This window comes from Salmo salar, chromosome 04 (assembly GCF_965601325.2).
Source record: "Salmo salar chromosome 04, fSalSal1, whole genome shotgun sequence".
NCBI lineage: Eukaryota > Metazoa > Chordata > Actinopteri > Salmoniformes > Salmonidae > Salmo > Salmo salar.
Window position 1 is genome coordinate 49,707,620 of NC_138294.1, and position 18,495 is coordinate 49,726,114.

At 46.8% G+C, this 18,495-nt stretch overlaps 1 protein-coding gene across 1 annotated transcript in view; it reads right to left on the bottom strand.

Annotated features, from left to right (window-relative positions):
- Positions 1 to 18,495, bottom strand: part of LOC106603204 (ephrin-B3) — a 38,158-nt gene that overhangs the window by 3,985 nt on the left and 15,678 nt on the right. Inside the window, exon 2 of the mRNA XM_014196540.3 lies at positions 15,051 to 15,346. Coding sequence (XP_014052015.2) covers positions 15,051 to 15,346 — 296 coding nt within the window. The remainder of the gene's footprint in view (positions 1 to 15,050; positions 15,347 to 18,495) is intronic.

Below are 18,495 nucleotides of genomic sequence, written 5' to 3' on the forward strand. Positions count from 1 at the left end.
GTTAGTGATGGCTGTTTAACAGTCTGATGGCCTTGAGATAGAAGCTGTTTTTCAGTCTCTCGGTCCCCGCTTTGATGCACCTGTACTGACCTCGCCTTCTGGATGTTAGCGGGGTGAACAGGCAGTGGCTCGGGTGGTTGTTGTCCTTGATGATCTTTTTGGCCTTCCTGTGACATCGGGTGGTGTAGGTGTCCTGGAGGGCAGGTAGTTTGCACCCGGTGATGCGTTGTGCAGACCTCACTACCCTCTGGAGAGCCTTCCGGTTATGGGCGGAGCAGCTGCCGTGCCAGGCGGTGATACAGACCGACAGGATGCTCTCGATTGTGCATCTGTAAAAGTTTGTGAGTGTTTGTGGTGACAAGCCGAATTTCTTCAGCCTCCTGAGGTTGAAGAGGCGCTGCTGCGCCTTCTTCACCACGCTGTCTGTGTGGGTGGACCATTTCAGTTTGTCCGTGATGTGTACGCCGAGGAACTTAAAACTCTCCACTACTGTCCCGTCAATGTAGATAAGGGGCTGCTCCCTCTGCTGTTTCCTGAAGTCCACGATCATCTCCTTTGTTTTGTTGACATTGAGTGTGAGGTTATTTTCCTGACACCTCACTCCGAGGGCCCTCACCTCCTCCCTGTAGGCCGTCTCGTCGTTGTTGGTAATCAAGCCTACCACTGTAGTGTCGTCTGCAAACTTGATGATTGAATTGGAGGCGTGCATGGCCACGCAGTCATGGGTGAACAGGGAGTACAGTAGAGGGCTGAGAACGCACCCTTGTGGGGACCCAGTGTTGAGGATCAGCGGGGTGGAGATGTTGTTACCTACCCTCACCACCTGGGGGCGGCCCGTCAGGAAGTCTAGGACCCAGTTGCACAGGGCGGGGTCGAGACCCAGGGTCTCGAGCTTAATGATGAGTTTGGAGGGTACTATGGTGTTAAATGCTGAGCTGTAATCGATGAACAGCATTCTTACATAGGTATTCCTCTTGTCCAGATGGGTTAGGGCAGTGTGCAGTGTGATGGCGATTGCGTCGTCTGTGGACCTATTGTGGCGGTAAGCAAATTGGAGTGGGTCTAGGGTATCAGGTAGGGTGGAGGTGTTATGGTCCTTGACTAGTCTCTCAAAGCACTTCATGATGACAGAAGTGAGTGCTACAGGGCGGTAGTCATTTAGCTCAGTTACCTTAGCTTTCTTGGGAACAGGAACAATGGTGGCCCTCTTGAAGCATGTGGGGACAGCAGACTGGGATAAGGATTGATTGAATATGTCCATAAACACACCAGCCAGCTGGTCTGCGCATGCTCTGAGGACACCGCTGGGGATGCCGTCTGGGCATGCAGCCTTGCGAGGGTTAACACGTTTAAATATTTTACTCACGTTAGCTGCAGTGAAGGAGAGCCCGCAGGTTTTGGTAGCGGGCCGTGTCAGTGGCACTGTATTGTCCTCAAAGGGAGCAAAAAAGTTGTTCAGTCTGTCTGGGAGCAAGGCATCGTGATCCGCGACGGGGCTGGTTTTCCTTTTGTAGTTCGTGATTGACTGTAGACCCTGCCACATAACTCTCGTGCCTGAGCCGTTGAATTACGACTCCACTTTGTCTCTGTACTGACGCTTAGCTACACTGTTTGTATTCGGTCATGTTTCCGGTCACCTTGCCCTGATTAAAAGCAGTGGTTCGCACGTTCAGTTTTGCGCGAATGCTGCCATCAATCCACGGTTTCTGGTTGGGGAATTGTAATGGAAATTATATGATTAAAGGTTTGACTAAATGATTTCACCCTGAAAATGTATAACCGAGTGATTATAAGGTTAATGTACTAATGTGTGTGCATGGGACAAGCTGAGACTTTAATATGTAGCAATGTAAGTGAGACGTTCAAGGAGAAGGGGAACTGTTGACAGACAGCAGACAACTTGTGACCACGGAGGAACTGATAACAGGAAGAAAGGTCTCCCTGTCCCGGGGAGGGGAGAAACATTGAGGCTACAGTAGATTGGGTACCAGGTGCAAGATATGAGAAACAACGTATGTGTACTGTGGAAAAATACAGCCGCCTAAAGCGGGGTGGAGTTCTCTACTGATGTAAGCTCATTTGTATGACGACATGTGTAATATAAAAGGCTGTGTGCATTGTATGGATTTTGGAGCTCTCGTAAATAAACGTTCTGACCATTGTAAGCTGGTTCTCCGTCTGCTTCATTCAACCAGAATCTTACACCCTCTGGGGGGCAGACTGAGTAGTTTAATTGAAGTTCGGTTTAAGAACATTGATAACATAATTCACGTAACAGGAATGTTTTAATAGACGCTGTGGGTACAACATCACCGATGCACTTGTTAATGAACTCGCACACCGAATCAGCGTATTCGTCAATGTTATTGTTCGCCGCAATGCGGAACATATCCCAGTCCACGTGATCGAAGCAATCTTGAAGCGTGGAATCCGATTGGTCGGACCAGCATTGAACAAACCTGAGGGCGGGAGCTTCCTGTTTTAGTTTCTGTCTATAGGCTGGGAGCAACAAAATGGAGTCATGGTCAGCTTTTCCGAAAGGAGGGCGGGGAGGGCCTTATATGCATCGCGGAAGTTAGAATAGCAATGATCTAGGGTTTTGCTAGCCCTGGTAGCTCAGTTGGTAGAGCATGGTGTTTGCAACGCCAGGGTTGTGGGTTCGATTCCCACGGGGGACCAGTACAGGAAAAAAATTAAATGTATGAAATGAAATGTATGCATTCACTACTGTAAGTTGCTCTGGATAAGAGCATCTGCTAAAATGACTAAAATGTAAAAATGTAAGCACAATCTATATGCTGATAAAATTTAGGGAGCCTTGTTTTCAGATTAGCCTTGTTAAAATCCCCGGCTACAATAAATGCAGCCTCAGGATATGTGGTTTCCAGTTTACATAGAGTCCAATGAAGTTCTTTCAGGGCTGTCGATGTGTCTGCTTGGGGGGGATATACACGACTGTGATTATAATCGAAGAGAATTCTCTCAGTAGATAATGCGGTCGGCATTTGATAGTGAGGAATTCTAAGTCGGGTGAACAAAAGGACTTGAGTTCCTGTATATTGTTATGATCACACCACGTCTCGTTAATCATACGGCATACACCCCCGCCCTTCTTCTTACCTGAGAGATGCTTGTTTCTGTCGGCGCGATGCGTGAAGAAACCAGGTGGCTGTACCGACTCAGATAGCGTGTCTCGAGTGAGCCATGTTTCCGTGAAACAGAGAATGTTACAATCTCTGATGTCTCTCTGGAAGGCAACCCTTGCACAGATTTCGTCTACCTTGTTGTCAAGAGACTGGACATTGGCGAGTAGTATGCTTGGGAGCGGTGTGCGATGTGTCCGTCTACGGAGCCTGACCGGAAGACCGCTCCGTCTGCCCCTTCTACAGCGTCGTTGTTTTGGGTCGCCGGCTGGGATCCGATCCATTGTCCTGGGTGGTGGGCCAAACAGAGGATCCGCTTCGGGAAAGTCGTATTCCTGGTCGTGATGTTGGTGAGTTGACGTTGCTCTTATATCCAATAGTTCCTCCCGACTGTATGTAATAAAACCTAAGATTACCTGGGGTAACAATGTAAGAAATAACACATAAAAAAACAAAATACTGCATAGTTTCCTAGGAACGCGAAGCGAGGCGGCCATCCCTGTCGGCGCCGGAATGCACAGCTGGGCCTTCTGGGCCTTCTGGTCAGGGGGACAAGGTCAAAGCAGGAAGCCAGAAGCCATGCCTCAGACACACTGTGAACCCAAACCCACAACCATATCCCATATCACCCGCACAATACCCCAGACACACAACCCAGCCACATCCCCTGACCTTTTAAACCCAAACCCAGTCATATTAATCCAAACCAAGACCAGTGGCCATTTCAACCCTCATCAGCCATAATCACACCACATGACCACATGACACCCTCCTACAGCCTCTACCTCCTATTTACCACTTGAGGCTATAGATTGCATAACAGTAGGTAAAGTATAGATGTAAGGAAAGGTCTCTCTCTCTCTCCCTCTCTTCCAACTGGAAGGTGTAAAAACCATAAATGAAAGCGCAATAGAACTGAAGAGCAATAAATAATGGAATGATAGAGAACAGGAAGCATGTTAGGTTAATTAAATGAGAAGCAGAAAGAAGAGAGACGCAAGGAGGAGCTCGTAATGGAGATGATTATCTGTGGTGAAGGAGAGAGAGAGAGAGAGGAGAGGAGAGGAGAGAGAGGAGAGAGAGAGAGAGAAAGAGAGAGGAGAAGAGAGAGGAGAGGAAGAGAGAGAAAGAGAGAGAGAAAGAGAAAGAGAGAAAGAGAGAGAGAGCGTGATGTACAGCCACGGACAGAAACAGGCGGAAGTTGCTAGGAAAAACACAACACAAGACAAAAGGGAAAGTTGTTAATACATTTAAATAAAATGAGACTGACCCATTAACACACGAGCACACCCATTCTGTAACAGAGGAGGATTTATACACAGACAAGCGACAGGAGGGGGGTATTTTTTTCGCCTCTGGCATATCCTAAATTGACCCAGCGAGTGACCCACTTAGCCCAACCCCACCCCGTCCTCCCCTTGCCAAACCTCCCCCTCTCTTCTAAGTGAGAGAGCAGCTAAGGGATTGACCTGTGTTGACCAAGGAGCGTAACTCCAAAAGATGGGTTTACCCCGCCTTTAACCGGGCTAAATCTAGTGAACCGTTTAACCCATCCCATGTCAAATGAAAGAAATCTCTGTGCTTTGCATAAACCCCTTTCCCCACACAACAACCCACCTGGACAAAAGGAATGCATATGTGAGGATACTGTTCATTGACTACAGCTACACCAGGTGTCGCAGGAAGGCCAAGTAGATCATCAGGGACCCCAGCCACCCAAGCCATGCCCTGTTCTCCCCGCTTCAATCACTCAGACGCGGGCAGTACACTTACCTTACCTAATGCTCCCCCTATGGACATTCTTATTACATACTCTGAATCTGAAAACATCATTTTAATTCAGATCAGCGGATTCAGGCTTTAGTTGTGCCCACGTCAGCTGTCACTCTGCCCAATGGGCCAGTCTCCATCAGCAGTAGCAGCACATACAGACACATTGGGAAGCTACATTAGGGCCAAGTTGGTAAACAGGGCAGGCAGTCTCTCTCTCTCCCACTCTGTCCACCAGGGTGTTAAAACAGGGACACTGTCCTGCGGGAGGTCACTGAACTCAAATACCCTGCTGCATTTTTTTGGTCCGGCATGCGCCTAGCAGTCAACGTAACGCCTAGCAGTCAACGTAACGCCTAGCAGTCAACGTAACGCCATAGCAGTCAACATAACGCCTAGCAGTCAACGTAACGCCATAACAGTCAACGTAACGCCATAGCAGTCAACGTAACGCCATAGCAGTCAACGTAACGCCATAGCAGTCAACGTAACGCGATAGCAGTCAACGTAACGCCATAGCAGTCAATGTAACGCCATAGCAGTCAATGTAACGCCATAGCAGTCAACGTGCAGTCAACGTAACGCCATAGCAGTCAACGTAACGCCATAGCAGTCAACGTAACGCCATAGCAGTCAACGTAACGCCATAACAGTCAACGTAACGCCTAGCAGTCAACGTAACGCCATAGCAGTCAATGTAACGCCATAGCAGTCAATGTAACGCCATAGCAGTCAACGTGCAGTCAACGTAACGCCATAGCAGTCAACGTAACGCCATAGCAGTCAACGTAACGCCATAGCAGTCAACGTAACGCCATAGCAGTCAACGTAACGCCATAGCAGTCAATGTAACGCCATAGCAGTCAATGTAACGCCATAGCAGTCAACGTGCAGTCAACGTAACGCCATAGCAGTCAACGTAACGCCATAGCAGTCAACATAACGCCATAGCACTGCAATCTGTCTGTATTTTGTAAAGTACAGTAGCCTAATATCAGCCCATTGTTAACAAGCCTGTTATCTGCTGTTCTAAATGAGGTGTGGTCTGTGTGGAGGCTATGTTCTAAACATGACTCAGCCAAGCTCCATGCAGTACTGTGTGGAGGCTATGTTCTAAACATGACTCAGCCAAGCTCCATGCAGTACTGTGTGGAGGCTATGTTCTAAACATGACTCAGCCAAGCTCCATGCAGTACTGTGTGGAGGCTATGTTCTAAACATGACTCAGCCAAGCTCCATGCAGTACTGTGCAGTGCTGCTCTATCACTGGTTGGTATAGTGGGGTTGGACTCTGATGGCTGACTCAGATAAGGTTATGTTGTGGCTGGGGGGCACATAAAAAGTGGCAGGCTTTAACTTCCATTAAAACAAACTCTGCTCACAGAGATGAAGCTTTACACTTGGCTGGCTGTTACAGTAAGTGGAAGGATGCTAAAATGTATGAATTTAGGATTGACAATAAACCCTTTGCGATGATGTATTGATCGTAACATACTTTTTACTGTGTGCAAGACATTGGCTCCTATTCCATCTTAACATAGTAACCAGATTTCTGGTCTAAAACATTGTACTGCATGAGCGCACGTTTACATTCACATGCACTCACCCAAACCATGTTTACTGCAATAAATCCCCCTGCATATTGATATAGCCCTGCTTCCAACCTGCTTCCAACAAGGCAAAGATATTCTTATCTTAGGAATCTGGTGACTGGGTTTGATTGAATAGGGTTCCCTGTAACTTCTAAACACTATAAAGCCTCAAAACATGGTTACATTTTTTTTCACGATATCATGGATGGTCAGTCCTTGCATCCATAGCTCTGTCTATGATTTTAAGAGTGGTTACATTTCTCCAGTCGCATCGCTCAACTTTTTACCCGAAACAGGGGTGGAGAACACTCTTATTGTTTCAACTGCTGACTGCCGCTTTAAACACTCAGACTCTTCCTTCTCTATTCTCCCTTACATCTCTGTCCATGCAAGCTTCAAATAATTGGTTTATAGGCTAACACACCCTCTTTCAAATTGAATTTGTGTTTTTTTTTTGTGAGTTGTAACTTGGGCCGAAACTATTTTCCCCAATCTGTGTGGGCAGCAGTGTCTCCGGAGCCAAATAGCAGTATCCCTGCCTCAGTGCACTAATCTGTAATTCGTGGAGTCACTGAGGACACCGCCTGATTGGACACAAATTGAAACAGATGACGCTTCACCTCTCTTTGATTGGATGAGGCCGTTCACTGAATACTAACTGTGGTTATTAGCCAATAGAAGGCTTGGCAGTTGAAGCAGGTACTCAGACTTAGGGTTAGGGTTCACCTTAGTTGAATAGACAGATTCACATCTGTGACTCAGCATCCCTGTCCTTCCTTGTCTTCTCTCTTTCACTGTTCCGCTCTGGTTATCACGCTTTCTGTCTCTGCAACCATCTGTGTCTCTGTCTACATCTTCATCACCGAAACCTCTCCCTCATCAGCATTTTACCTCAGGTACATCATGTACATCATTACATTGCAGAGCATGTCTCTCCACATTGGCTAGTTCTGTAGTTATACGGCATGATGCTGAAGCCCAAAAAACACAGCGAGCTGATTTCCAATAGAGTAAAAGAAAGACGGACCAAAATAGTACAGGGAGGAAGGGTTGGAAAAGGTGAATCGATGGCAGAAATAAGACAGAAGTGAGAGAGAGAACAGGGGAGATGGAAGAAGAGAAGGAGGGAGGAAGGGAGAGAGGCTGAGAGCACAAACAGGGGGAGTGGGAGTGAGAGAGAGAGAAGGGAAGACTAAATTAAGAAACAGGGAATGTGGAGAGAGAGATTGAGTGAGAGAGAGAGAGAGAGAGATGAGGAGACGTAGAGGCTCTATCGGAGGCTGAAATCTGAAAGGGTTTTCTGGGTCATGGTCCTGTCAGCTCCAGTGGGGATAGGGAGAGATAAGGCGCTGGTGGAGATAACACACATGATGAGGAAACACATACAGACACATTGTCAGACAGGCAAAGAGGAAGAGAAAACAGCGGTGCTCTGTCAGCTGTGTAATGGCTGATTATGCTCTACCCGGATCCCTCGGACAGGTCCACACTGCCCAGGACGCATTACCAAACACACACATCCTTACCCAACTGTCACACACACGCCCTCCAAAACCTAGAAGACCAAGACAAAACATAATCATAGTCACCTACACACAGTGCACAAAGACCTGCTCCAATGCCTACCCTTAATAAGGGTCTCTTTTCATTCATGTTTCCTCCAATTGAGTATATGGTGACGTTAATCATGTTTGTTCATTATGTGAGGCGAACTGTTGTATTATTGACAGAGGAGCAGAAATGTTGAACATGTAAAGGGGATTGGAGATCTGAGATAGCGCTATATCATTTAAGGCTCTTTCCCCTCGAGTACAATCAAAAAAGCCTGCCCACCCCTACACTGCAACCTCACAAAGAGGAGAACAAATACACAATAAAGAGACATTATAGAGAGCCATCCAGCCGAACTAACCCAGTCTGACAACTTGAGTCAGATCACAGCCAAGGGGGTAGAGGAGCAGAGAAAGAGAGAAAGCGAGGGAGGGATAGAGGGTGAGAGAGGGGGAGAGAGGGGAGAGAAAGGGAAGGAGAGATAGGGACGGGATCAAATCTCTTTTTAAATCGGCTTCTCCACCGATTGTCTCAGTGTAGTCACGTTAGCTGTGTTGCTTCTGTTTGTGTTACTTTTTGCCAATGCTAGGCCCACGTGTTAGCTATGTGTGTGTGTGACTGTGTGTGGTAGCAGCATTACACGTGTTAGCTGTGTGTGTGTGTGTGTGTGACTGTGTGTGTGAAGCTTGTCAGCAGTGTGTGTGTGTGTGTGTGTGGTGGTGATGGTGGGGGTCTTTTGTGTGTGAGGCGAGAGGATACAGTCCGTTACGTTAGAGCCTGGGAAAAGGAGAGGGGCCTCCCCCCTCTCTCTGTTCATTATCCTAATTAGTTTCTTAATGGCATACATTAAAAGTATGTCACTGGTTGGAGGAGGGTAGCAGGACCGACGGGAGAAAAGAAAGGAATAGATATACATCTACAGCATATGTAGAAAAACACATCTGTTCTATATCTTCCATATGTTCTTCATGTCAGATATGAGAATCAAGGTCAACATCTAAGCCATAAAAAAAATAAAAAAACGTATAAACGGTATTTCCTGGTTGTAGGCATGTTATAACATGCTTGCTCACAGACCATATAAACTAAGTACCACTCTCTGTCAGGCCTCAGATGCGTGCACATGAGGTGGACTGACTGGCACCTGAGAGGTCTCAGTCTGTCTCTAGTACCTAAAGAGAAGAGGCACAGTCAGATTAGGGATGGTGAAGAGCTACTCTTCCTGAAGCCATTACATCATCACCCTCACGCTCCACACGGGCAGATTATTTGGCCTTTTCTACGTCTATTAAAGACTTGGCTGGGGGGGACTGTACACCATACCGAGAATTAAGCCTCTGGCTTGACAGCAAATCCCATAGCCTTAGGGGTGGTAGCAGAATGTGTGTGTGTGTGTGTGTGTGTGTCTGTGTGTCTCGGGTGTGTGTGTGTGTGTGTGTGTGTGTGTGTGTGTGTGTGTGTGTGTGTGTGTGTGTGTGATACGCAGATCTACAAGTGCCTGTTCAAGCATGAGCTCCACCATGTTATAGTTAATACCGCAGTTACAGAGATCAACTCTATATTTCCCTGGTATCCTCTCTCTCCTCCTTCTGTCTGTCTGTCTGTCTGTCTGTCTGTCTGTCTGTCTGTCTGTCTGTCTGTCTGTCTGTCTGTCTGTCTGTCTGTCTGTCTGTCTGTCTGTCTGTCTGTCTGTCTGTCTGTCTGTCTGTCTGTCTGTCTGTCTGTCTGTCTGTCTGTCTGTCTGTCTTTCTTTCTTTCCCCTCCATCCCGCCATCTCCCTCTGTCCTTGTCCCTAGTGAACAGCTGGTGGAGTAAATTCTCCCAATCCCCTGACCACTGTAATCTCTCTCTCTGCTCACACGAATGTCTGTAAAAACAATGTCTGTGTGTGTATGAGAGAGAGAGAGTCCCTGCAGATTTCCTGCCTCCGTGTTTAAAAAGTGTGTGAACGTCTGTGTTAATGTGAGTTGCTGGCACAACCAGAAGGTTATTGAATCACTGTGTTAAACCTCTTCAATCCAATTTCTTAGAGAATTTTACGGCATGACATTTATCAGCGAAAACACACACACACACACACACACACACACACACACACACACACACACACACACACACACACACACACACACACACACACACACACACACACACACACACACAGAGATGGATGCTTGAATAGACAAGCATGAACAAGCAGATATAAAGGCCATCTCTCATTTCTGTTGCACTCTCTCTCTCTCTCTACACACAAACATTCACAACTACAGCATGGTACGGTCCTGATTGTTGACCTAGATCGGGGAAGCGACGTGTCACTTTGTGTTATTCACAGTCATCACACAGCCCCTCTCTTACTCACACACACACACACACACACACACACACACACACACACACACACACACACACACACACACACACACACACACACGCACACGCACATGCACACGCACACAACAGTGACTGGACTGTTACTAGCGAGTGTTCCATGTTCTCTCACAGTCTCTGCCCAATTCCCATCTTTCTCCCTCTCTCTTCCTAACCCTCTCCCTCTTCCTCTCTCTTCCGAACCCTCTCTCTCTTCCTCGCTCTTCCTAACCCTCTCTCTCTTCCTCGCTCTTCCTAACCCTCTCCCTTTCTCTACCTAACCCTTTCCCTCTCCCTCTCTTCCTAACCCTCTCCCTTTCTCTACCTAACCCTTTCCCTCTCCCTCTCTTCCTAACCCTCTCTCTCTCTCCCTCTCTTCCTAACCCTCTCTCTCTCTTCCTAACCCTCTCTCTCTCTTCCTAACCCTCTCTCTCTCTTCCTAACCCTCTCTCTCTCTTCCTAACCCTCTTCCTCGCTCTTCCTAACCCTCTCCCTCTCTCTTCCTAACGCTCTTCCTCTCTCTTCCTAACCCTCTCTCTCTCTTCCTAACCCTCTTCCTCTCTCTTCCTAACCCTCTTCCTCTCTCTTCCTAACCCCCTCTCTCTCTCTTCCTAACCCTCTCTCTCTCTTCCTAACCCTTTCCCTCTCTCTCTTCCTAACCCTCTCTCTCCCCTCCCTTCCTAACCCTCTTCCTCTCTCTCCCTTCCTAACCCTCTTCCTCTCCCTCTCCCTTCCTAACCCTCTTCCTCTCCCTCTCCCTCTCTAACCCTCTTCCCCTCCCTTCCTAACCCTCTTCCTCTCTCTCCTCCCTTCCTAACCCTCTTCCTCTACCTCTCCCTTCCTAACCCTCTTCCTCTCCCTCTCCCTCTCTAACCCTCTTCCCCTCCCTTCCTAACCCTCTTCCTCTCTCTCTCCCTTCCTAACCCTCTTCCTCTCCCTCTCCCTTCCTAACCCTCTTCCTCTCTCTCTCCCTTCCTAACCCTCTTCCTCTCCCTCTCCCTTCCTAACCCTCTTCCTCTCTCTCTCCCTTCCTAACCCTCTTCCTCTCTCTCTCCGTTCCTAACCCTCTTCCTCTCTCTCTCTCCCTTCCTAACCCTCTTCCTCTCTCTCTCCCTTCCTAACCCTCTTCCTCTCTCTCTCCCTTCCTAACCCTCTTCCTCTCTCTCTCCCTTCCTAACCCTCTTCCTCTCCCTCTCCCTTCCTAACCCTCTTCCTCTCTCTCTCCCTTCCTAACCCTCTTCCTCTCTCTCTCCCTTCCTAACCCTCTTCCTCTCTCTCTCCCTTCCTAACCCTCTTCCTCTCTCTCTCCCTTCCTAACCCTCTTCCTCTCCCTCTCCCTTCCTAACCCTCTTCCTCTCCCTCTCCCTCTCTAACCCTCTTCCCCTCCCTTCCTAACCCTCTTCCTCTCTCTCTCCCTTCCTAACCCTCTTCCTCTCTCTCTCTCCCTTCCTAACCCTCTTCCTCTCCCTCTCCCTCTCTAACCCTCTTCCCCTCCCTTCCTAACCCTCTTCCTCTCTCTCTCCCTTCCTAACCCTCTTCCTCTCTCTCTCTCCCTTCATAACCCTCTCTCTCTCTCTCCCTTCCTAACCCTCTCTCTCTCTCTCTCTCCCTTCCTAACCCTCTTCCTCTTACAAAAACCATGGCAAACCATATTTACATGCAGGCATACACACACGCGCACACACACACTGAGCGAGCAAACGGTCTGCTACTTTTCGCTATTTCAGCTTAACACTGATAAATAATCCAACTAGCTCCTCAATTATTAACCTCTCTACACAGCACACGCCGATGCATTATGACACCATAAAGCACACTGTCAATGGCCAACCTGCCAGCAGCCAACACACTCGTACCCAGTGTGTGTCAGGCACAGTCAGTCAAAACACACCCACCCATGCAGGCATGTACAGGCATGCACACAAGCACAGACAGTCACACTTGGAGCATCAGCTTGATAAAATGCCACACACAGACAGACGCACTCCACTGTGAGGCCAGCCATTTAGAGTGTGCGTTTGGCTTGATGTGATCATGGTGCAGCATTGTTTGACTGCCTCTCTCATCTCTCATGTTGTTTTTTTGGGGATGGCTGTGGCTGAAGTGCTCCCATGGGAGCCGTATGACTGCTGTGTGATCGGACCAAGTTGACGGAGCTCCATTAACAGCCGTACACTAAGACAACAGAGCAGGAGAACGCTCACTAAATACTCTGACAGTGAAACCCCTCGATGTAATCTCATATTCTTACAGCATACCTGCATCCACTTGTCTGACTATATCTAACGAAAATCACTTGTGAGCACAATGCTTCACAATGATAGCCACACAACAGTTAAAACCCAAAGTTAGAAAAGTTAACATACCCACAAACACCTGCAGCTTTGGCCCTAAGTGCCACACTGTAAAAAAATTATATTCACCATGTCCCCACCTGGGATTTGAACACACAACCTCTTGGTTCACAGCATGCTGAGCTTCCTGCTACACCACCATGTCCAGGTCAATGACCGATTTCACCTGTATTGCTACACTTTGCACTTCAAAGTAAATCTCAACTCTGTTAAAAGTACACTCAAGGAAGACTAATTGTGTTAATCATAGTGATTCTGGCGTAACATGAAAGCAGAATAATATTCCCCACTAACTTTATTGGACAACTATACAGAAAAACCTCAAATTGCTGAAATAAGTAAATCAAATCAATGATGAGAGAATAGTCAGATGAACTGATAATTGGCACCGACATGGTGAAGTAGCAGGAAGATCAGAATGCCATGAACCAAGAGGTTGTGAGTTCAAATCCCAGGTGAGGACACATTGAATAATAATTACTGTATAAATAAACATGCACAATGTAATCATGTGTGTCAAATATGTAAGTAAAAAGCACTGTTTGTGTGTGTAACCAGCTTTCTTTAGTTAAAGATGCCCAAATAATAATTTAGAGTTGAGAAAACACACCATTTTAAATTGACTAGGTTTTCTCAAGTTGGAGAAAGTTGGAGCTAAGTTTTGGCCAACATTTTTAGTTCAGGTAACACTTGGACCGAAAAGTTTAGTAAAAAAAAAAAAGGCTGTGGAAGCAGTTACTTAATAATAATAAGTTGAAACAACTTGTTTTTTGTGTGTTTTTTTTTACAGTCCATGTTGGCTGGCTAGGCTGGCTTGGTGTGGTGTGGGTAGTGGTGGCCAATGGCTGGCTGCCTGACTCTGAGCTGTGGGCTGGAGACCCAGTCAACTGAGTCATTCCCCCATTGCCCACTGTGCCCTTGAGCTCTCCACCATGCATTACTGCCAATTAAACACCAGTGCTCAAACGACCTCTACATGTTGATGCAAATATGTAAAACAGCAGGCTGGTGAATGAACTCCCTCTCCTCACCCAGCTTTCTCTGTCTGTCAGTACTCCAACTCATTACTGCCATATTGGAAAAATTAACAAATGCCAATATAGGTTAACTAAATGTGATTTCCCCATGCTTAGATTAACACCCCCCCCCCCCCCCCCCCCACACACACACACACAGAGATGTAAAAACAAAGCCAGAATGCTCACATAAAAACACACAACCATTTAACAACCTTTTAAAAACTTAATTGAAAAAATATATATTGTCTATACACAGTGAGGTGAGACCTATTTTCCAAGTACTCTTGTTTGGATTTGCAATACAAGAGTGTGTCATCATGCCTTTCCATATCTCCTCAGTGTGGGGAGTGGGTGTGATGAGTGGTACTCAGTCTGACTGTCATGGCTGGATCAGAGCATGTAGAGCTCAGTCTGACTGTCATGGCTGGATCAGAGCATGTAGAGCACAGTATGACTGTCATGGCTGGATCAGAGCATGTAGAGCTCAGTCTGACTGTCATGGCTGGATCAGAGCATGTAGAGCACATTATGACTGTCATGGCTGGATCAGAGCATGTAGAGCTCAGTCTGACTGTCATGGCTGGATCAGAGCATGTAGAGCTCAGTCTGACTGTCATGGCTGGATCAGAGCATGTAGAGCTCAGTCTGACTGTCATGGCTGGATCAGAGCATTTAGAGCTCAGTCTGACTGTCATGGCTGGATCAGAGCATTTAGAGCTCAGTCTGACTGTCATGGCTGGATCAGAGCATGTAGAGCTCAGTCTGACTGTCATGGCTGGATCAGAGCATGTAGAGCTCAGTCTGTAATGGCTGGATCAGAGCATGTAGAGCTCAGTCTGACTGGCATGGCTGGATCAGAGCATGTAGAGCTCAGTCTGACTGTCATGGCTGGATCAGAGCATGTAGAGCTCAGTCTGCTGATCTGCTCCTGTCATGCAAGGGAGTACACACGCTGCTGAGCACCAGGCCTCTCATACACACAAACACACACTGTCTACTACAGAGCGAGGAGAGAGGCTAGAAAACGGAGGTACAGTGGCACTGCTCAACACTGCTCTATCTGTGTCACTCATTGTGAGAGACATATGGAAATACTTTCTCATGGAGACACAGAAATATATCACAAACTGGAAAGTTCTGGAATGATAGTGCTTCCATAGTGCATACCACACATTTCTAAAATGTTTCCCTTTCCCCCCCTCACATATCTCTCTCTCTCTCTTACACACACGCACACACAGGTCCCCTCACCTATGATGTAGTAGTCCGTCAGGGTCTTGAACTCGTGTCCCCACAGGTTGGGGGAGAACTCCTGGAACTTGATGGTGAAGCGCATGTCATTGTTGGGCTTGTCACAGGTGAGCAGCAGGTTGGGCGCACCCATCACCTCACAGCGGTCGGCCTGCTCGCGCATGGACACCAGGTACAGCTTGTAGTACTCATACTCACTGGGGGAGCGGGGGCCTGGGGGGTTGGAGGCTGGACAGATCAGGTCCAGACGATCCCCTATCTGGGGGTACAACACATACCCTCTGTCATCCTGGAACCTGCAGAGGTAGACAGAGAGAGAGGTGAGAACGGTATCCATGGCAACAAATGATTGGCAGTGTGATATTTACCCATCTCTGTGTCTGACAGCTTGTGTTTGGAGAGGAGGCCTCTCATCTATTCATGGCACAGTTTGGAGGCACAGACGAGTGCCTGTGGGAGCACTGGGTGTGCGGGTACATGCATGGCTGTGGGAGTGGTATGTGTGTTTTTTTTCTGTGAGTGAATTTGTGTGTGTGTGTGAGTCAGAGAGATCATCAGATTAGTCTTCTGCCAAGAATCCCAATCAACGCCCCAATCAACCACTAGCCAGTATTCTGGTAACCAGTAGCTCATGACTGGTAACATTCTCACTGGTTATGTTTTATTTAATAAATGAGATGAGAAAGTGGTTGAAAGGACATAAAAGAGGAGAGATAGAGCTACTGAGGAAGTGCTAAAAAAATTACAAGTTGTATTGTCACATACACCTGATAAGTGAAGTGAAATGTGTTGTTTTACAAGGTCAGCCACAGTAGTATGATAGGTGAAGTGAAATATGTTGTTTTACACGGTCAGCCATAGTAGTATGATAGGTGAAGTGATATGTGTTGTTTTACACGGTCAGCCATAGTAGTATGATAGGTGAAGTGAAATGTGTTGTTTTACACGGTCAGCCATAGTAGTATGATAGGTGCAGTGAAATGTGTTGTTTTACACGGTCAGCCATAGTAGTATGATAGGTGCAGTGAAATGTGTTGTTTTACACGGTCAGCCATAGTAGTATGATAGGTGCAGTGAACTGTGTTGTTTTACACGGTCAGCCACAGTAGTATGATAGGTGCAGTGAAATGTGTTGTTTTACAAGGTCAGCCATAGTAGTATGCCCTCTGGAGCATACTAGGGTTAAAAATAGTATTTTGCTATTTTACAACTTGATGTTAGATGGTTCCTCACCCTGAAAGTAGTCTATGGACCAGGAGAAACTGTAATCCCTGTTTCAGTTTATTTTAAACAGCCTCTACCAACTTCATCTAACTTTAGCCAAAACAAGCTAATAACCAATGGAACTTTTTATTTCCTATTGTCAAATCACCTTTAAGTAACATCAAACTACATTGATTTGATTGGATTTCAACTGATTTAGATTTTCTTCTAAATGTACATGCCCCCATCACTTCCAGTGACTATTAGCTGCGGTGTCTAAGGTTAGCTGATGTTTCCAGTGACTGTTCGCTGCGGTGTCTAAGGTTAGCTGATGTTTCCAGTGACTGTTCGCTGCGGTGTCTAAGGTTAGCTGATGTTTCCAGTGACTGTTGGCTGTGGTGTCTAAGGTTAGCTGATGTTTCCAGTGACTGTTGGCTGTGGTGTCTAAGGTTAGCTGATGTTTCCAGTGACTGTTGGCTGTGGTGTCTAAGGTTAGCTGATGTTTCCAGTGACTGTTGGCTGTGGTGTCTAAGGTTAGCTGATGTTTCCAGTGACTGTTGGCTGTGGTGTCTAAGGTTAGCTGATGTTTCCAGTGACTGTTGGCTGTGGTGTCTAAGGTTAGCTGATGTTTCCAGTGACTGTTGGCTGTGGTGTCTAAGGTTAGCTGATGTTTCCAGTGACTGTTGGCTGTGGTGTCTAAGGTTAGCTGATGTTTCCAGTGACTGTTGGCTGTGGTGTCTAAGGTTAGCTGATGTTTCTAGTGACTGTTTAAAGAAAACTGATCCATGGACTCAAAAAAAGGTGCTATCTAGCACCAAAGAGGGTTCTTCGGCTGTCCCCATAGGAGAACCCTTTGAAGAACCCCCTTTCTCCTATAGGGACAGCCGCAGAACACTTTTTTCTAAGAGTGTACTTTCAGGTTAAGGAACCATCTAACATTAAGTTGTAAATAGTGAACTACAGATTTTTCACCTTGGATATTCAAACCAGCGACCTTTCTGTTACTGGCCCAACGCTCTAAACGCTAGGCTACTTGCTGCCCTTAAAAAGAAAAGGGTGAACTCAACTAATGAAGAGAGAGACAGAGACAGAGACAGAGACAGAGACAGAGACAGAGACAGAGAGAGTGTATCGGAGGCTGAAATCTGAAAGGGTTTTCTGGGTCATGGTCCTGTCAGCTCCAGTGGGGATAGGGAGAGATAAGGCGCTGGTTGAGATAACACACATGATGAGGAAACACATACAGACACATTGTCAGACAGGCAAAGAGGAAGAGAAAACAGCGGGCTCCTTCAGAGAGAGGGAGAGAGAGAGAGGGAGTGGCGTGTGTGTGACTGTGTTGCGTGGCCGATCTCAGGCACAACACACATTACCCTGTCATTAACACTACCAAGACTTTCGACAAGACTGCAATTTGCCACCGACCATAGTCAAACAGAGTGAACACTGCAATACAGAGCAGATTCAGTGAGGGAATGGAGGCTACAGGCTTGGATGAGTCCTCCGTCTGGGTTTTTCTAGTCCTCTGTCTGGGTTATTCTGCGTGCTTTCACAATGATAGCCAGCAAGCTGGAGTAAAATGTTAAAAAAATTATAATAATCATTGACAACTAAGCTCTCTAATTGTTACTCTAATCCACAAATGGTTCCTCCCTAATAATCCTAGAGTAAATTATGCTGCCTTGGTTTCCGCTTTTAATACAACTTCTTAGAATTGTGGGATTTCGCAGTGGTTTTGTAGTCTGGCATTCCAATGTGAACTTCCCATGATTCTTGCTAAATCCAACAGCAGTTAACAGTCTGAGGACACATTTAATTCTGTGTAAATTTGCTGTCATTTCACGGTGCAACCATGCTGAACTGCCCACCTTGAGTCTCTCACAGACCTCCAGTCACAAGCTCAACGTAACAGAGAGTATATTACACCACCAGATGACTATAGCTCTGCTTAGAAAAACCCTTGAGCAGATGAAGGTACAGAGAGCATCAGCTCCCTGGCTCTCCATTAAGCGCTTACTGCCCTGAGAGCCTGGTGACATTTCAACACAGGGAGGGACAAGCAGAAAAATCAACCAGGGAGCTCCAGGCTCCTTCATCCCTCTCCTTCCTTCTCTCAGATCAAGGTGTTTTGCAAGAGAGGGAAACAAGGGTTTGGGGCGTTGGACAGAGCGTGATAATAAATCATTGGCTGTTACTTTCCCCTTGAGGTTTCTGCTGTGACATAGGCTACAGTAAGAACGAC